Here is a 20,131-nt window from a genome sequence, read left to right as displayed (position 1 = left end):
GCAAGTATAAAAGAACATTGAAATAAGTGGAGTGCTACACGCTCCATTCACCGACAGTTCCCATAGTATACAGCATCGGCTCTCCCCATGTTCACCTGTAAATTCAGTGTGTTTCAAATAAAAGTTCCAGTAGAATTTTTGGAAGGGATGCATAGACCAAAATGTAGTATTGACGCAGGGCGTAAATAACATTTAGGTGGAACAAAGTGTGAGTCCGGTGAGGGATCCACGTGTACTGCAAACCAGATGGGACAGAGGGGGCTGTAAAAGTCGGGGGGTGGCGGGGATGGACCAGTCTGGAAGGGGCGCTGGGTAACTTAAGCCGTGGGGGAAGCTGACCCTGTTTCCTTTCCTATGCCAGAGTAGATCCCAGGTGATTAGAAACCCAGCTATGAAAAGTGTTCTGAAGTTTGTAGAAGGAAATAAACAGTGAAAGGACTTCTCTCTCAGTGGTTGGAACCTGGGTGGCTGAGAGTCAGGGGTGTAAGGGAGGTTTTCACTCAGTATCAACCCCTTTGTTCCTTTTGCGTTTTGACCCCTAGGAATGCGTTGCCTTTCTCCCACACAACTGAGTAATTATTTAGATTTAAAGGATAGCAACAGATTTTCCCTTAAAAAAAGAAAAAGGAAACAGGTTCTCTTTGACTCTGGGGTGGTAGCAATGAAACAAGAAAACACTGTAAAACAAAACAGTGAAACAATTTTTCAAACAAAATTGGTTGAAAAAGAAACCGCAGACTTGGATACAAATGGTTAATATCCAAATGTGTAAAGGGCACCTACAAATGAGGGAAGAAGACAGCCCTTTAGAAAATGGGCCAAGAGTATGAGCAGACAACGTCGTGGCAGCAGCATGAAGGGCAGCTCACCATGGGAGGCACATGGGGCTGCATCCTGGTGTGAGTGCAGGAGGAGATGGTGCGGGCCGCAGAGGGCGGGGCTCGCGGCACTGCCCTGGGGGAGCAGCCCTGGGCCCTGCGGTGTGTCCTAGAGGATGAAATGCTGCCAGGTGATGCCCGCAGTGGTGTCTCACGCAGCCCTCACCGTAGCGGTGCTGCACATGTGTAAGCACACACGCACGCGTGTGGAAGTGGTGGCATTCTGAGAATTGGTTCTCTCTGGAGAAAAGGATGAGATACCACATATACGTATCTAAAGTAAATGGGGAAAGATGTTTGGATTTGCTAAACCTGGGTGGTAGGTAAATGGACGTTCACGATATTTTTCTTAATCTTCCGTATATTTGAAATATTTCATAATATTTACAAAAACAAGGAGACAGTGATCCTGATGCAGCCGCATCTGCTAGTGTCTCCATTTTATTGTCGTTGTGTTTTAGATTGTGCCTTCCTGGTAAGTCACCTACCGCCCAGGAAATGGGGCTTGGGCTCAGTCGGGAGGCTTCATCTCGCTCCCCTGCCGTGGCTTCTCCAAGTGCCCACACGCGGCCCCCGAGGAGCAGCTGGAGAGTGATGAGACCCCGTCCCAGGGATGCTGTTGAGGGCCCTTTTCGCAAAACGTCCCCAAATCCCCATTGCCAAGTTGGACTGAACTGGCCAGACTGGACAAGCCAGGTCGGGCCACACAAATCAGCAAATGTAGTCCGTGCCTGGGGCGTCCACTTAACTTCTGTTCCCGAGTCCTTACTCCCAGGAGCAGAGGAAAGCCATTCTCTGAGGAGCCCCGAGGTGGCCCAGGGCGTGTCAGTCGGCCAAGCCTGGGAGCGGTCCCCGAGCCTCGGGGGAGTCTTCTGCCCCCTGCCCTGGCAGGCCTTCACCTTTCTGCTTTGCACTCTAAGCGGACTGGCCACAGTAAGTAAGAGTGCACATCTCATAGAGGTTTCCGGGATTGACGGAGTGCAGGTTCTTTGTGGTCAGCCCACACAGGCAGTGGCACGGTTGGCCGGATTCTTTGCCCTCCTGGGCACGGCCCTTGGGAAAACCCTGCGGGAGATTCCCGCTGGGGGCCTTTTACCATGGTGGGGATTTCAGAAGCAAAGCGCCAGAAGGCCGACCTTGAAGGCTGACCTTGAGAGCGTCCTTGAGGCATCGCTGGTTTTGCTGTGCCTGTGAGCACAGGTGGTACTCCCGCCCCTCGAGCAGGAGCTGACTCTGCGGGGCAGCGGGAAGGCGGCTTCCACCTCGACTTCTTGGCTGTCCGTGGTGATGGTGATGTGTCCTGAGCCTTCACTGTTTCACTGAGTTAACACAAATCTAGGGCTTTTCATCTTCCTGTGAAAGCGTCCTTTCAAAGAAACTTGTACTCAGGAGTTAGTGGTGGGGATGCAATTTCTTTCTGGAGCAGCGGTCCTGCAAAGCTGGGAAGACACATCTGTGATGGACTCAGATATCCGTCTGTCCACTGCGGAGGGAAGTGCTCTCCCAGCTGGCTTTTCTCCACTCTGCCCCTGACAGAGAATATATTTTTGTATCCCGTGTTTGCCTAACTTGAGAGTCAAAGCTGACTTTTCAACCGTGCTTTTCTAACCAAACCACACATCTGCAGAGCCCACGGTGGGGGGCAGGTGCCCATCGTGGGGGTGGTGGCCCTGGGGCTCCAGGGGACCCGACCTCCAGGGCTTGTTGGGGACGCCACCCGGGGCTTACGGACCCTCAGCCGGGGTGACCCGGGCCCCTGGCGTGGTGCTGCCTCTGGAGAAGGGGTGTTTCAAAGGAGTTTTGTATCCATTCTTTTTCAGATTCTTTTTCCATGTAGGTCATTACAGAGCACTGAGTAGAGTTCCCTGTGCTGTACAGAAGGTCAAAGGGTTTTTGTCATCTGAATAGGGTGGCTATAGTGATTATGGTGTTGCTTTGTACCTGAAACGTGTCCATGTTGGCGAAGTTCTGAGGGGTGCTTGTGAGGACCCGGAGTTTCAGTTGGTCGACGCCCTCCAAGCAGCGGGGTTAGAACAGGGCCTGGAACGTTCCAGCTTCTTGTCCCTGTCCTCCCACCCACGGGACCCCCCTCCAGGCCTTTTGCACACTTGGCTGCGAGGATCCCGAAGGGCTCGTGTGGGGTGACCTCTCCTGACTGTCATGTGTGAGGGGCCCTGGCTGTGTATCTCGCTGCCAGAACCCATGGCCCGGGGTCAGAACCCGCTGCCCCAGGAGTCCACCTCGGGCCTGAGGAGTGGAATGTGGAGCTTGACCTGGAGCTGCAGGCCCGGCGACAGTCTGGGTGAAGTAAGTGTCACAGCCGCAGCTGAGGGACTTACCACCGTGGAGAGCAGAGCGCGTTCCACCCTCTTCCCGCAAGGGTTCTGTAGAAAGATGGAGAAACTGAGCTCTGGGGACCCGGGGGCCGTTCAGCTCTCCCCCTCACTGCCTTCCTCCCCCACCTCACCATTGCGTTCCCTTCTCAGGTCCACTGCTGGTCCTCCTGGGGGAGCTGTTTCTCACTCCCCAGTTCAGGGGACTGGAATATGATTGTAGTAGCATCAAAATTAGTTGATAAAAGTTGAATGTATCCAAGAAATGAACCTGTTGGAGTTTCTCACTGAAGTCAGATTTAGCCCGGCTGACAGCTGATGGGTGTGGACCTGGCCACCTCTGACCCTGTGGACTTTGGTCCCCAGCCAGCAAGAAGGGGTGGTTCATCCTCTTGATTGCGAGTTTGTCATCAGGCAAAGGGTCCCCTCCCCAGGGCGAGGAGTGGACCTGGTGACACTGTCCTCCTCCCTTTTTGCAGCCTCTGGATGTGAAATTCCAAACCTGGAGTCTTACTTGGTCGGCTTCCCAAGACTGGTATTTCCTGTTTCCTAATGTGCAAGTTTGCAGGTTGCATAGCTCTTCGGAGCCATCACTGGTTAAAGGCCATTTTTCATCACCAACTTTTGATCACCTTTCCGGATTGTAATGCATGGGTTCTCATCTTTGGCCCTGGGTAGTTGTGTTTATCGGCACTGGAGGAAATGGAGGCAGCAGAGTCAGAGGGCCTGCTGGCCTGGACGCTGTGGCTGAGAGCCGGCAGCCGTGTTTGATTTGACTCACATGGTATTTTTAAAATCAGTCAACTTCACGTTAAGCAAAATAAAAATTTCTGTCCTAATGTGAGAAAGCAAAAGATCTCTCAACACGGTGCCCGCATGTCTACAGGAATCAGCTGTGGCTGGGCGTCACCTGGCCCTAATGTAGTGGGGCAGTTTGCCACAGTCCTCACTACTCCCAGTTGTCTCACACCTGGCCGGTGCTTGTGCTCATGTGCATCTTTGACCCCTGCCGTGGGGAACATCGTGAACTGGGAGCATGGCATCTGAGTCTCCTGGGTGTTATGTGCCCTGATTATAGAGCTCCTCGCTGCTGTCTCTCCATGGCTTCGTATTCCCCGGCATTAATGGAATATCTTACGTAAGAGTTGCTCACTTCTGAAGGGGGTGGGGAGAATGGGTGACGTCGGAGATGGCCTAAGTTTGTTTCTTCCTTCACTTTATCAGTCTGAAGAATTAGTGAAACCGTAAGTCAGGTGTTAGGGGTGGGGTTGGCGCTTGTTGAATACCTCAGTTTCTACAAAAAATAATTGACATGTATGTATTTGGCAGGTGAAAGGAAAGCAAGCCAGGATGGATATTTACGACACCCAGACCTTGGGGGTTGTGGTCTTTGGTGGATTCATGGTTGTTTCCGCCATCGGCATCTTCCTGGTGTCGACGTTCTCCATGAAGGAGACGTCGTATGAAGAAGCTCTAGCCAACCAGCGCAGGGAGATGGCGAAGACTCACCACCAGAAAGTGGAGAAGAAAAAGAAGGAGAAAACAGTGGAGAAGAAAGGAAAGACCAAGAAAAAGGACGAGAAACCCAACGGGAAGATACCTGACCATGAGCCAGGCCCCAATGTGACCATCCTCCCCAAGGACGCAGTGCGGGCACCTGCAGTGGCAGTGGCTCCAACCCCAGTCCAGTCCCCTGTGGTCATTCCCCCTGTAGCCACGGTACCAGCCATGCCCCAGGAGAAAACGGCTTCTTCCCCTAAGGACAAAAAGAAGAAGGAGAAAAAAGTGGCAAAGGTGGAACCAGCAGTCAGTTCTGTAGTAAATTCCATCCAGGTTCTTGCCTCAAAGGCTGCCATTTTGGAAGCTGCTCCCAAGGAGGTCCCTATGGTGGTTGTGTCCCCAGTGGGTGCCAAGGGCAGTGCCTCTGCCACCAGTGCTATGCAGGGCAAGAAGGCAGAGGGGGCCCAGAACCAGGGCAAGAAGACAGAGGGGGCCCCCAACCAGGGCAGGAAGGCAGAGGGGGCCCAGAACCAGGGCAAGAAGGGAGAGGGGACCCAGAACCAGGGCAAGAAGACAGAGGGGGCCCAGAACCAGGGCAAGAAGACAGAGGGAGCCCCCAACCAGGGCAAGAAGACAGAGGGGGCCCCCAACCAGGGCAAGAAGACAGAGGGGGCCCCTAACCAGGGCAAGAAGACAGAGGGGACCCAGAACCAGGGCAAGAAGACAGAGGGAACCCCCAACCAGGGCAGGAAGACAGAGGGGGCCCAGAACCAGGGCAAGAAAACAGAGGGGGCCCAGAACCAGGGCAAGAAGGGAGAGGGGGCCCCCAACCAGGGCAAGAAGACAGAGGGGACCCCCAACCAGGGCAAGAAGACAGAGGAGGCCCCCAACCAGGGCAGGAAGGCAGAGGGGGCCCAGAACCAGGGCAAGAAGACAGAGGGGGCCCCCAACCAGGGCAGGAAGACAGAGGGGGCCCCCAACCAGGGCAAGAAGGGAGAGGGGGCCCCCAACCAGGGCAAGAAGGGAGAGGGGGCCCCCAACCAGGGCAGGAAGGCAGAGGGAGCCCCCAACCAGGGCAAGAAGACAGAGGGGACCCAGAACCAGGGCAAGAAGACAGAGGGGGCCCCCAACCAGGGCAAGAAGGCAGAGGGAGCCCCCAACCAGGGCAAGAAGACAGAGGGGACCCAGAACCAGGGCAAGAAGACAGAGGGGACCCCCAACCAGGGCAAGAAGACAGAGGGGGCCCCCAACCAGGGCAAGAAGACAGAGGGGGCCCAGAACCAGGGCAAGAAGACAGAGGGGGCCCCCAACCAGGGCAAGAAGACAGAGGGGCCCCAGAACCAGGGCAAGAAGGGAGAGGGGGCCCAGAACCAGGGCAAGAAGACAGAGGGGGCCCCCAACCAGGGCAAGAAGACAGAGGGGCCCCAGAACCAGGGCAAGAAGGGAGAGGGGGCCCAGAACCAGGGGAAGAAGGCAGAGGGAACCCCCAACCAGGGCAGGAAAGCCGAGGGGGGCCAGAATCAGGGCAAAAAGGCAGATTCGGTTGCTAATCAGGGCACAAAGGCAGAGGGTGTTGCAAACCAGGGGAAAAAAGCAGAAGGGGCCCCCAATCAAGGCAAAAAGGCAGAGGGAAACTTGAACCAGGGCAGAAAGTCAGAAGGGTCCCCCAACCAGGGCAAAAAGGTGGATGCATCTGCCAACCAGGGTAAAAAGGCAGAGTCAGCTCCTATCCAGGGCAAAAATGCAGATATGGTCCAGAGCCAGGAGGCACAAAAGCAAGAAGCTCCTGTGAAGAAGAAGTCTGGGTCTAAGAAGAAAGGTGAGCCTGGTGAGTAGCTTTGATTTCTTTATGACTTTGGAGGGAAAAGCAGTCTTTAAGTGGCTTATGGATTCCCTTTGGGGAAGCCATCTGTATCAGTCAGCTATCGCCACATGGCTGCATAACAAACATCCCAGAATTCAGGGTCTCACAGTGTCAGTCGTTTATTCCTGCTCATGTTTCTGTTGACTTGGCTGGAGGTTGACTGGTCGGGGTTATCTCAGCTGGTGGCTCTGCTTCATGCTGCAGTTTAACTGGTTCAGCTCCTGCTGCAGGTTGAACATAGGTCTCTTCTATGTGTTTCTTCTGGGGCCCTGGCCGAGGCATCAGTGACTCTCGAGGGCAGAGGCCCTCCCATGGTTGTGGCAGAGCTGTGAAAGGGCACTGTTCAAACCAGCATCCTGTTGGCTAGAGCAGCCATGAGACTGAGCCTGAGTCAAGGGGCAGGAAGTCTACTGTCCCCAGTGGGAGGGACTGCGGAGTGACCTGGGAAAAGGTGTGAGTTGAGGAGGGGTGAGGAATTAGGAGCAGTGACTCCATCCACCACCCAGTCTAGGACAGTTCCGTGTCTTGCAGTCTTTCTCAAACGTCTGGCTGTGTTCTGTCAGCCTGTTCTGCGTTCTTACCTCACCTGGTGCTTTAGCATAGCTTTGTTCTTTTCTAGATGTTTGTTGCATGAATAGCAGTAGGATGACGTTTCTGAGAAACAATGGCATCCACACCCCTGCCTCCCAGTTTTCCCTCTTCGCTACGCCCCCCACCCCCGTTATGTAATGGAGCATTAATAGAACATTAAAATAGATATTGTGTATCAGATACATATATTAGATAATGTAGAACATGATTTTCCGTTATCTTTTTAATACGGATTACTGTAGAAATTGGGCCCGTGAGTTCCTGTTTCATATTCATCGCTCACTTGATACAGTAGTCTGATGTTTTCTTCCTCCCTCCCTCCCTCTCTCTCTCTCTTCTTTCTGTCTAGATTTCTTTCTTTCTTAGATTAGCCATTAGTTGATTTGGAAAATTAATTGCATTTGTCTTGGTGAGGTACATTAGGGGCTTTGAAACGTTTGGATCTGTGCCAGGTAGGCAGGGCCCTGCGTTTTTTCCCTCTGTGAAGCTGTATCCGCTTTGCTGTTTCCTCCGTCGCAACTTTTGGGGGGACATTTACTCAGGCAACACTCGTCCCATGTGAGGGTCAGGGACCGGCCCACCTTGCCCCACAGGCCACGTCAGCCTCTCAGGCCCTTTGAAAACCCAGGCGCTCAGCCTCAGCCCTGACTCTGTGGCGGAGGGAGGGCACGCTGCCCTGTCTTCACGGTGATGCTCCACTTGACCCTGGGAGGAGGGCATTCGAGGCAGAAGACAGGGATGCAGGTGAGAGCCGCCTGTTCTCTGGCTTCTCGTGCATCAGGTGTGTTCAGACTAGAGCTTCCTGTGGTCATCGTTACTGTGTAGGGCTTTGGCCATTGAAGTAAGGTATGAAACAGAAACATGATAATATTAGAAAGGAAGGCAAAATTGTCCTAATTTGCAGGTAATAAAGAACCTTGTTGGAAGGAAGACCTAACTTAATGACCTGTGTGAACCCACAGAGCAGCTCGCCTGAGGTGGTATAAGAGGAAATTTGAACAGAAAAAATACCATGGTTCAGGATAAGAAAGATTAAATATTGCAGATAAAATGATAGTCATTCCCAAGTTAACTTAGTAGTTTACTATTCTTCCTGCCAAAATTTCAGTGGGCTTAAAAGTCCCCTCTGGAGGGAAGGATAAGTAAGAATACTGAATAGACTTCTAAGTGGCTATTGGAAGGCCGGTTCTGTCTGATGTGTGAACACAGTCCCAAACTATTGTAATTACAGTAGGGTGCTGGACCGAGGCCAGCAGGTCAGGGAAGAGAGTGGTCCTAACTAGACTGCATCTCACCTGCGCTTCAGGGCGGGGAGGGGACAGGTCAAGGCAGTGATCCTAGGCAGGATGTTTAAGGTTTGGAAGGGTCTGCTTAGTCCCTGTGAAAATGTCAGGTGTGTATCATATTGGAGTTAACGTAAAAAGAAATCAAACCCTAGAAAATAGGAAAGATGGCCGAAATTAGTACTGATCAACTCATGTGGCAGGGGGCCGTGATTCCGAGGTTGCGGGGAGAAAATCACAAAGGGCGGGGCACTGGGCCACACGGCCAGCCATGTAGCACGCGGACAGGCCGCAAAGAGAGCGCAGCCACACCGGGTGGCCTGCGGGTGATGTGACACCTGAGCGGTGAATTGCTTCAGTCTTCAACTCTGAAGAGTTGGAAATGTGGGGGATATGCTTGCGGTTTTTCATTTTTGTGCCCCGTGTGCTTTCCCCCGTTTTCCCACGGTTGGTGGACCCTCGAAGTGGATGCAGGCCCCTGTCCGCCGCTGCCCTCCCACCCCACCCCCACCGTCTCCGTGGAGATCCCCCCAGGGCAGGGCTTCTCAGGCTTTGATGTGCGGGGTCTTGTTAAGATAAAGACTCAGTGGTTCCCAGCGGGGCCCGAGGTGCTGCGTTTCTAAGCAGCTCCCCGGAGATGCCGGTGCTGTTGCAGCGATGGTCAGGGCCCCGAGTCTACTGGGGGTGGGAGCAGGAAAGGGAGGTGGGCTCTTTCTGTAAGGGCTTGGCTTCGAGCAGCTTTGCAGCTGTGCCTGTGAAGGACCGCTTCCCGAGGGCAGAGTGAGCCTGTCGCTCTGACTTGCCCCGCATTGCCCGCTGAGCCATGTCCGCTACAGCCATGGTGGTTGAGTGTACAAGGACGGGTGTGGACGGGCGGCTCGGGTTTTCCCGTGGCTCATGGAACCGGCCCACACTGCCCTTGCAGTCACAGCTTGTTTGTGGAGCTTGGGGTCCAGTTCATCTGACTCACATGGAGCTTTTGGCCCCTGTGGCCGCGTTGCCCAGTGAGAAGCAGGCCGCGTTCCCTTCACTTAGTTACACCTCGTGTTCTGTGCTCCTCCCTTGACCCCTGGCTGCCTGCCCTTGACCTCCTTGCCTGCCAGCCGGGGCTCAGTCGGTTTGGGGGCCGCCCACTCCATTTCTTCAGGGCCACGGGTACACCCTCGAGGGAACTGTGGACAGATCCCGGCTGGCTGGCTGGCCCTGGGCATCCAGAAACTCAGGGGCCTGGAGGTGTGAATACCTTGGGGGGTGAGGTGTCCTGATGACCATGCCGCGGGGATGAGGGAGATGGTTGGGGGGGTCTGTGTCGCTGGTGCAGAGCAGGCCGGGAGGGAGCTTGGGGGAGGGGACCCGGGCTTGGGCAGGGGAGGGTCCAGGGCCACGAGGTTTAACCGTTGGCACCAGAGAGCTAGGTTCTGGGGCTGCGCTGACCAGTACGGGAGCTGCTGGTCACGTGGGGCCAGTTAACATTCAAATCAGTCAAAAGTCAGAGTGAAAACCTCACTCAAGGTCTCAGTAGTTCCACAGGGCCAATGGCTACCTGTTTGGACAGTGCAGATGAAGACCATATCCATCAGCACAGAAGGTTCTACTGGACAAAGCTTTTCTAAACAAGAGCCATCAGGAATGAGGGGGCCTCTTGGGTCACCTTGCAGGAGGCCCCGTGAAAATGGACTTGTCTTTGCAGCCCTGTGGTGGCGTCAGGAGTTCCTCCGTCTTTGTTCTGTCTGTGTTCTGAGTGGGGTGGGAGTGAGCTCCCCGTCGCCCCGCACATCACGGAAGCCGTGAGTGAGCTCCCAGAGCCTGTGGCTAGCCCACACACGTGGCACGTCAGCAGCAAGAGCAGCCCTGGAGCTGGGGTGGCTCCCTCAGTTGTCCTGATACCCGGTTGTCCCAGCAGGGCCTCTGCTGACAGGAGCCCCAGAGGAGAGCGGGCACAGGACACGCTTCCGCAGGCCCGAGTTGGAGCTATTCTGGAACTTCTGATCTTCCTACAGGAGCAAATTGAGGCTGTGTGACAGGTCTGACCAGACTTGACATGGACACCCACCTTCCTAATCCTTTCTTAAATTTATTGTGTAAATGCGTGCTTCCAGCAAACAAAATTCAAACAGTATGGAAGCGTGGAAGGTAAGAATTGAGAGTCTTCCTCTCCACTCCATCGCAGCCACCACCGACCTCCCGGGGGGCCCCTGGAGATGCCCCGCTCATCACACGGCACACGCAGCGGGCCTGCGTTGCAGAGACGGACTTGCCTCCTTTGTTCCTCAGTACACCCTGGGGCTGCCGCTTTCAGCTGCATCGTAGCCCACGGTGTGACCATAACGTCATTTATTGAAATGCCACGAAGCAGTGTGCCGTTCTTTTGCTGCTGAAATTAATGCTACAGTGGCGTACATGTATCACTGGGTATCTCTGTAACGTAAATTCCTAGATAGGTAACTGCTAAGTCAAAAGGCGGGTGCTTTTTTAATTTAGGAAGACAAGCTCTATCTGCCTTACCCTCTGGAGGCCTGGTGCAGCGGACGGTTCCCGCGGTGATGGGCCCACGTGAGCGCCCCCCCAACCTGACCTCGGTGCTCACGTGGCTCCGTGGAGATGGGGGCGATTTCAGGGCCATCAGGAGCCCACGTGTGGACTACGAGAAAACACTTGGTTTTGAAACAGAAGCACGGATTCTTTTCCCAGTGTCTGGAGAAGAGGGGATTCACGGAATCATAACGAAGTGGAAACTTCCAGAACGGAAGCTTCCGAGTCGGCTGCACTATCTAGGCCTCTGCTGGTTTGTTCTCCGAGGGCCACTGCGGCGAGTATTCGTGTTCATCAGGAAAGCATGCTTCTTGCCCAGGAAGCAAGCGGACATGGGGGTGGTTTGGGGCCTTCTCGGCAGGGCCGTTCCTCAGCTCCTGGAAGGGAGTCCATGCAAACACAGTGCAGGCCAGGCCTGGGGAACTGGATGCCCAGACTTGGGCCGGACAGGAGGCACCTTCTGGAAACTGAGTTGGGCCCAAGCCCTGGGACTCATGCTGCCACGGGGGCTTGGTTTGCGGGCATCACTGCCGAGCGAGGCTGAGGCCGGGGGGCCCTCCTCTTGGACTCTGTGCCCAGCATCATGCCGGACCCTGGCCCTTAACACGGACGTGGGCCATCTACCAGGGGCCAGAGGCCATCACGTCAGGGCCCAGCCAGCCTCCAGGAGGTGGAGGTACCTACCCTCAGACCGGCCTGCACGATCCCACGACGGCTGAGTCCGATGCGCTCACAGGTCCACGGGGCAGAAAAGCCATCTTTGCGGGGAGGACTGTAGGTGAATTTTATTTTCTTCCCTTCACCCTTCTGCATTTTCCAGTTTTTCTGTCACACGTATTCTTGTTAATGGAGGAGAAACCAAAACTCCATTCTTTGTCTGTGAGTTGAAGAAACAGGCCCTCCTCGTACCAAAGTGGAGGTCCCACCCCTTCGGGCACCAGGAGGGAGCCCAGCCCTGACCTCAGGGCCCTGAGCATCCTCTGAGCCGCAGAGAGAACTGCTCCTTCGGGGGCGCAGGTTGAGGAAGGGAAGTGGCCAGTGCTTCTTGGGCTGCCCCAGTCCCTGGGCACCCAGCAGATGGTGGTGACTGAGGTCAGGTGAGAGATAAAGGTAGTTCCTGCATCCGGGACCTGGCGGCATCCTAGGGGTGTCAGCTCCGTGCTGTGAGAGGCCTCCTGCTGGACCCCGGGAGATGCAGGAATAGGGTCGTGTCCTGTAATGTAACAGGACAGGGGCCAGACCCACCAGGAGACCTTCAGTCGGGGTGTCTGTGGCCCACAGGGCCTCATCTTGAGCCGTGTGACTGGACAGTAGCTGTACCCCTGCCTCCTGCTGTCCCCCCCCCGCCCCCAACATCCTTTGTGCCCTGCGGGCTGCTGTGCCTGAGGCCGGGGTCCCGGGGAACCGGCCCCACTGTGCTCCAGCCTGGTGTGTGGGGAGGGGTTCTTTCTGTGCATTTATCCCCCAACTTCCTTTAAGGTGGGTTTGTATTTTTGCCTGTTTTAGGACAGCAGAAACCAAAGCTCAGCTCTGTTTCAGGACTTCCCAGAAGGGAGAGTTGGGACCCCGGGCCTGGGCCTCTGCCTGCCCCCGCCCAGGCTCAACCACCAGCAGCTGCCCCTCCTGCACAGGCCGAGGCACAGAGGTGGGGTGTGGAGATTACGTTTGAGCCTCTCTTTTGAACTTAACTCAGTTTCTCAGGGTCTGAAGCTCTGAAGAAAACTGCAGAGCTCCTGAGATTTTTTCACTTTCTGTGTAAGTTCTTCAAACTCAACTTTTCCCTTTCTTCTTTTTGAAAGAACAAAACATCCCCTGGGGAAGCGAGTCTGGTGTCACGTCTCAGAGAACCTGCTGGAAGATGTTCTTCCAGGGCTCTCCGTTCACTCCTCTTAAACGGGGTGGCACTGTGGCTCCCGTCACTGCCAGGGCAGGAGGCTGAGGTTGTACGTCCCCCGTCCTTCCTGCAGGCAGTAGGTCAGACCTCCTGGTCCCCTCAGGCCCGAGGAAGGAGCTTGTGCAAAGGCCCTCCAGGGGTTGTATTTCTTTAAGAAATACTGTGATGTGTTTTAGTTCTTTTTTCAGATTTAAAATTGATTTTGTTAAAATTTGGGGGGAAAAGCAAAAGTATAAAGAGAAAAATACAGTCATTCAATTTATAGGATTTTTTAAAAACTCCATTAGACGTCATTATGTGTACAATCTCCCAGTTTGTCAAGAGATTACTTTTTTCTCCAGCCAAATGAAAAGGCCTGATTCAAAGGCCCCAGGTAGGGTTGCTCTTGACATTATTTGTCCTTTGCTCCAGTGCACTTAAAACGCCATTGCCAGGGTCCAGTGCAGCCGCTAATCTGAGGCCTGCACCCTGTTGGGAGCCAGAAGCCCTGGGCAGTGCTGGGCTTCAGCCTGAGCCGGGCTTGGGGTCGGCCGCGTGTGTGCTGCCCTTGACCGCCGTGGTGCAGACCAGCAGCCGTGAGGGCGGCAGGAGCTGCAGCTCCATCTCTTGACGCATTTGGTGGATCTTCCATCGCCGGCCTCGAAGGGTCGCTTTCCTGAAGGCTCAGGAGGACCCTTCATGGCCACTATCCGTGAACGTGCAGCTGGGGGTGTGGCCCAGGTTCCTTGTTTCTGGACACGGTGGCCGCCCTCTGGACTTGGGGTCAGCAGGAGTCGGGGGCTTGGCTCTGTTTCTGGATCTGACGATTGCTTGGGAAGTGCTGGGCTTCCAGGAGGCGCAGGGGCCCTTCTTGGGGCCCTGGCCTTTGACCTGAGTTTGGCTCAGGTGGTTGGGGAATGTCCTGGGCGGCTTCCCGAGGCTGGGGTCTGGCTTCCTGTTGGGGGGAGCGTGCAGGTCCCCCACCCACACTGTTGGAGTGACGCCCCTGCAGGGTCCCAAGCCAGCAGCTGCCATTCGGCCTGCACCTGTGTGTGTGAGCGGAGGCCTTCAGAACCGGTCTGGACCTTCCCTGGGACGTTGGAGTTCTCCTCCGGCCTCCAGGACCCCACCCGTGTCTGCTGCCAGAGCCCTGGGTTGTCACCGCCACCCCGCTTCCTGGGTGCTCTCAGCCCCGGCCCTGGGCTCCTCCCTGACCTGCTTCCAGCCTTGGCCCCCGGGTGTTCTCAAGTGCAAACGTTGCTCACTCTGAGGCACTGCCCCTTTGCCCATGAGGTGAAGCGCGGATCCCCGGGACCCATGCCAGTGCCACCTGCCTCTGCTCCACCAGCCTCGGGTCATCCCTGCCACTCCCTCCCCTTCCTGCTCTCCTCCCAGTAGTGTTTGGCGCAAGCATTTCCTGCGTTAAAAGCCTCGCCGGTATTGCTGCCATGGCTGCTTCCCCAGGTGCCCTGTGGCTCTGCTGCCTGATTCCGTGTCCGGGGTCTCCTCCCCTCTCCTAGCTAGGAGTCCCACAGGTCTTTCCAGGATTTTGCAGACTGCGGGGTACACAGTAGGTGCATACTTCATGTCTGGAGACCATCTGCACAGGGCTTCCAGGCACCTGCAGCAGCAGCTCGAGTGGAGCTGGAGCTCTGGACGCCCGTGCCAGGGCCTGGCAGTAACTCCCTCGATCACAGCTGTGTGCGCGCAGTCCCTGCAGCTGTTCTGACGCCCCCTGTCGCTTGGCTGAGCCGGGCACGAGCAGGCAGGGCTTCCAGGGCCCGGACCTGAAGGGGCTGCTGCTGAAACAGCGCCAAGTCCCTGGTGGCTGAGACCCCACTGTCGACGGTGAGAGGGGAGACTCCTAAGCCCTTTTTGCAGGACAGGTCTAATTTTAGGTGATTAAGCCTCCCGGCGTGGTCACGAAAGGGAGCGTAGTTTGGGAGTTTGAGGCACGTTATACAAGCGCTGAGTGCTTCTCCGCTCAGAGCCCAGGGAGGCAGAGGGCCCCTCGTTTCCCTAAATGCGCTGCCCGCTTGACCTTGTGTGCAAAGACAGTGGTGCGAGCAGGGTCCGTGGGCCCCAGCGCTCTGTCCACGGGGGCGTGAGCGCCAGCTGGGGGGGCAGAGGAAGGCAGAGTTGCTTCACCCCCTGCCTCCCCACCCAAGTTCCTCACTGGGGCGCTGTCCGCCCAAGGAGGGGTCAGGGTGTGGGGTGCTCCTGGCCCTGTTGATCAGTTCTGCCGTGCTTACCCTGTGCCCAGCACATTGCCGTTGCCCGCATTTGACAGACGAGGAAACAGGCTCAGAGAGGTGAAGTCGCTTGCCCAAGGATGCGCAGGTGGGAGGGAGGTGAGCCAAGATTCAAGCCCAGACCACCTGGCTCCAGGGGCCTTGCTCTGACCAGGGTGCCCACAGCCCAAGGGCAGGGATGACCTGCAGACCGTAATTGGCCCGTGGATGTGTTCAGCTCCGTGGTGGTTTTATTTATTTTTCACTGAGTTAGCTGTCAGCACTGAAGGTCAGGAGATGGCACACAGCAATCTCGTTTCTAGCTCTTCTCCATGCGTCCGCAGCTCTGCGGGTTCTGGCCTGGACCCTGTGGGAGCTGTCACCTGGAGGGAAAGGACCATGGCCAAGGCCACCCGCTCAGGGGAGGCTGCCCCATCCCTGCAGGGCACAGCACTTGGGGTGCTCACTGTGTCCCTGGCCAGGCAGGAGCCCGGGTTACTCCAGAGCAGTGAGACGCCGGCCCTCCCAGGCCGCTGTGCCCTTCTGCTGCCTGGTTCCTCCCCCAGGCCTCCGGGCCCGTCCGTACCTGGAATTTCAGACTCACCTACGTGGGCGGAGCCTTGGCTGCTTCTGTCTCAAGGGAGTTCACTGCTACGTGGTCCTTGTGAAGCCTGTGGCTTCACAGAATAGATGTTGAGTCTCTGACAAATTTCTCTTAGGGTCTTAAGATTTCACAACCCCAAGGATTATTTCTAGCCTTCGAGCCTTTGCCAGAGGGCACGTTAGTCCTTTGTGTATGGGTCAGCGTGCCCGCCTCGTGGGTCTTGAAACCCAGAAATAAATGCTACTAACGTGAGGCCCAGAGTTCTGGTTCCCAGTACTTTCCTTTCTTTCAGTTTTACTTTCCCCGATTTGGGGTTAATAAAGATGGCACCGTTCTTACCTTAATGAAAAAAAGTAAAGTCATATCTCTCTAAAAATAATTCTGAAGTGTTTGTATGAGGATGGAGAAGGCCGTGGAAGTTTCTGTGGGGGATGGGCGAGGAGAGTTAAGTTCTGCCATTACATAGCTTTGGGGTGTTCCACTTGTTACAGGTTTTCGTGACTTTGTTCACTAGGACATCTAATACAATTTAGTATAATTACATGAGAAAGTTTTAACAAACGTGTGTTGGAATGACACTCCCAGAATACTCTCAGGAACGTTCTGTGCACAGGGCCCTCCTGGAGGGAATGCATCTGTGAGACCACTGGGGTAGTGGCCGTGAAGGATGCGGCATTCCATAGGGAAGCGTAGCTGTGTCATCCAGGTCTGTGTCCCCTCCCCCAGGTGGGTGGGGGGCAGTGCAGCAGTGGCCCTGGGGCCTAGGAGGATGGTCACTCTGGGGCTTCTGCAGGGACAGGGCTGCCAGGGCTTCAGCAGGCGGTGCTTTGGGGCCCCAGGGCTGGAAAGGAGTAGCCAGCCTGCCCCACAGAAATACACTGTGAGCCCCACTAAAAAAGGCAAATGAGACACATGGAATTCATTTTAATATATTTCATTTAACCCAGTTACCCCAAATGCTATCATTTCAATATGCAATCAATATAAAAAAATTATTGCAGGTATTTTACATTCTTTTGTTTTTCCATACCAAGTTTTCACAATCTGGTGTGTGCTCCCCTGGGAGCCACCCCAGTTCCCACCACTAGCCACGTGGCAGGTGCCTGGCAGCCGGCATGGCTGGGGGCAGCGCAGGAGCAGGCCTCTCTGAGTCCGCAGAGGAAAACATCTGAGTGGCCAGCTTCAGAGAGGCCATCCTGCCCAGTCTGACTCCGGCCGACCTCCCTCTTCTGAAAAACCCTGGCAGAAACATCGGTCTGCAGGCCGACGGGGCGGAGCAGGAAGCCCAGAGACCAAACTGCTGACCGTGAGGTTTTCGTCCAAGTGGTTCCTTCTCTTTTGGCTTAGCTGTACTTGAATTTTCTCTAGGGTGCAGAAGTTTACCATTAAAATTATTTTACGTACATATTTCAGTGAAAAGAATGAAGGTTGAAGGGGGCCTCCCCCCACCTCCCAGTTTTCATGACACCCTCAAGCTCCTAGGCCTTTAATGTCAACATGGTTTTTTGTTTTGTTTTGTTTTGTTTTTTTGCGGTACGCGGGCCTCTCACTGTTGTGGCCTCTCCCGTTGCAGAGCACAGGCTCCGGATGTGCAGGCTCAGCGGCCATGGCTCACGGGCCCAGCCGCTCCGTGGCATGTGGGATCTTCCTGGACCGGGGCACGAACCCGTGTCCCCTGCATCGGCAGGCGGACTCTCAACTGCGCCACCAGGGAAGCCCAACATGGTTATTTTTATTCCCGAGCTTCGCGGGGTAAAAAGTTCTAAAGTGAAGGTGCTCGTAGCAACCAGCTCGCCACGTGGCACGTCCCCTTTATTAGGGGATCCTGCTAAGTGCTTTGACTTGTAATGACAATATTGTGACTAGGGAGTGAAAATATTGTGACAAGCCAGAGAATTTCAGGTTGCCATGGAAACCTTCCCCTAGCTGTCCTCGGTGAGGTGGGCTTGGCTGCAGGTGCCGCTGCAGGCGGCCGCTTGGCTTTGTTTCAGCTCGTTTGGGGCCCTGTCGTTCCACAGCTCGTGGGCAGTTTGGGGAGCTCAGCGCGAGGAGCTGCCAGACGGCGGGGGCGGGGGGGGGGTGTCTCTGTTCGCCCTTTCGTGTCTTTGGGGCTGTGTGAGGGGCTGCGTGAGAGTGAAGCTATCGCGGGGGCGTCGGGCGTCCAGGAGTGACAGCTGGCTGTTGGCACATGGCTCTGTGTCCTCCAGCAAGGTCACGCGCTAATGGACCGGCGAGCGGGCAGCCCTGTTCTGGACGAACCCAGCCATCCCTGTCCTGAAACCTGCCTTAAGCTTCGTCCAGGGAGGGCTGGAAATAGAGGGTCTGAACCAGGGCGTCGGGGAGGCAGCCTCCTGCTCCCCGCCGGTGGGGCTCGGTCTTGGCAGGGGCGTGAGCCTCGCTGGGTGGCGCACGGCCAGAGCTGGCCCAGGCAGTTTGCTGGGAAAAGAAGGAAGGAAAAAAGCACCTATGGGAAAGTATGCCTTGCCCAAGTCTGCTCACTTTGATGATGAGAAAGTAGGGGGACATCTCCTCCAGCCCAGGAATACTCAGCCTTTCTTTCCTGGGGACCTTCCCCGCTGCTGTTTTTGAGCAGGACCTGAGCTGAGTCCAGTTGAGACCCCAGGGCGTGCTCGCTGCACTCGGCCCGCAGACCTTGGGCAGCCGGACAGAGACCTCGGCTCTGACTGGCCTCTGCTGCTCTGGGGTGTGACGGGCTTGGTGGCTGGTGCCCGAGTGTGAGTCCCTGCCCCTTCCCTTCTGTGCAGGGCCCCCGGAGACCGACAGCCCGCTCTGCCTCCCCTACAAGACGCTGGTCTCCACGGTCGGAAGCATGGTGTTCAGCGAGGGCGAGGCCCAGCGGCTCATCGAGATCCTGTCTGAGAAAGCAGGTGTTGTCCAGGACACGTGGCATAAGGTGGGCCCTCCCCCCACCCCAGGGGCCAGTGAGTGGCAGTGGTTTCCTGGTCTTGGGCCCCGGCCTCCCCTGGATGGTGCCCCGCAGGCCGGCCGCACCCGACTTGACAAGCTGCGCGGAGTGTTCCTGGAACACCTCCACCTGCCTCTCGGGGAAACTCTGCCCTTCCCCAGGTTGGGCTGCGTGAATCACCCGCAGATGCTTCTGCTTCAGCCGCAGCCCAGCCGCCGCAGCAGGAGGGCTGTTACGGGCCGGGGCGGGGCGTCTGGGGGGCCAGGAGCTGGGATCCGCTGGTTTGTGGCCGGGGCTCGGGCTCAGGGAGGAGGGTGTTTGTCTCCCTGGTTTCTTTCTGTCTGGTGCTTGTGGCCACGAGCTGCCCCAGGAGGTGCCGTGGGGCATGGTTGTTCCTTAAACAGCTGGAATTGTAGGTAATTTTGCTGGAGGATTTTGTGGCACCTCAGTGGTGAGAGATGTTGGGAGTGTCCTGAGGCCACTGGGTCACCGCCCCCCCCACCCCGCCCTAGCCCTTGCTGAGTGGTGACGGGCCCTGCGGTCACAGGAGCTCCTCGCTCAGTGCGCGTTGGGCCGTCTTCTGGGCCTGAAGTGGCCGGAGGTCAAGGTGGCCACTCCCCTCCAACAAGAGAGGCCTGAACTCAGCTCAGGCCGCTGTCCCCAGGTACCTACCCCCCACCCCCACCCCGTGCCCGGGCCTCCAGGCTTCAGCTGGCAGCCTGCAGGCCGCCCCCAGCAGCTGAGGGATGGGCACCAAGCCAGGGACGATGGCCGACGGCCCCCAGCAGGCTGGGAAGAGGCCCTGGCCACCATCGACCGGGGTTAGGGAAGAACCATGCTCCCACAACTACCCCAGGGGTCCAGAGCTTTGGGCCCGAGGCCTGGCCGACCGGGCGGCAGAGGCAGGGGCCGCCCCCAGAAGTGTGTGCCGTCGGGATGGCACCGCTCGTGCGCCATCAGGCCGCCGCTCTGCTTTTGGGTCGGGGTCTGATGGGGTGAGTCTCAAACTAGGCGTCTGCCCACCCCATTAACGCGGCTCTGTGGGCATCTCTAGGCCACTCAGAAGGGTGACCCCGTGGCGATTCTGAAACGCCAGCTGGAAGAGAAGGAGAAGCTGCTGGCCACAGAGCAGGAGGACGCGGCCGCCGCCAAGAGCAAACTGAGGGAGCTCAACAAGGTAGGGCCGGCGCCGGGTCGGCCCGGGGGCTGTGGCTGCGTGAGGACCCCTGCACAGCGGGGTCCCTCTCGGGACTGGGAATGCACGGGTTGGAGGGGACAGTCGGCCCTGCGGTTGTGGCCCCGTCTTTTTAGGGTGATGCCCTGAGAGGAGGGTGGGCACGGTGGGTCCCAGGGTCTTTTCTTGAGAATTGGAGCAGAAAGCCGTGGGGAGGGCTTAGCGGGGCTGCTGCCCCTTCTCCGCTGTCTGGGGAGCGGTCCCGTGGTGGTTCAGCACGTGACACGTATGTACCCAGTGAACACTGGTCTCGAGGGCCCGTGCTGCCCCGATGGGCTGGGG

The 20,131-nt window shown here is 56.6% G+C and overlaps 1 protein-coding gene across 1 annotated transcript in view; it reads left to right on the top strand.

Annotated features, from left to right (window-relative positions):
* RRBP1 (ribosome binding protein 1) overlaps window positions 1-20,131 on the top strand; it is a 58,582-nt gene that overhangs the window by 16,423 nt on the left and 22,028 nt on the right. Inside the window, exons 2-4 of the mRNA XM_022594270.3 lie at window positions 4,541-6,539; window positions 18,455-18,603; window positions 19,670-19,792. Of these exons, the coding sequence (XP_022449978.3) occupies window positions 4,562-6,539; window positions 18,455-18,603; window positions 19,670-19,792 (2,250 nt within the window). The 5' untranslated portion in view covers window positions 4,541-4,561. The remainder of the gene's footprint in view (window positions 1-4,540; window positions 6,540-18,454; window positions 18,604-19,669; window positions 19,793-20,131) is intronic.

This window comes from Delphinapterus leucas, chromosome 15 (genome assembly GCF_059928025.1).
Source record: "Delphinapterus leucas isolate spDelLeu-1000000601 "Yukka" chromosome 15, BTC_Dleu_Yukka2, whole genome shotgun sequence".
Classification (NCBI taxonomy): domain Eukaryota; kingdom Metazoa; phylum Chordata; class Mammalia; order Artiodactyla; family Monodontidae; genus Delphinapterus; species Delphinapterus leucas.
Note: the sequence above shows the minus strand (reverse complement) of the source record. Positions and strands in the feature narration are given on the sequence as shown.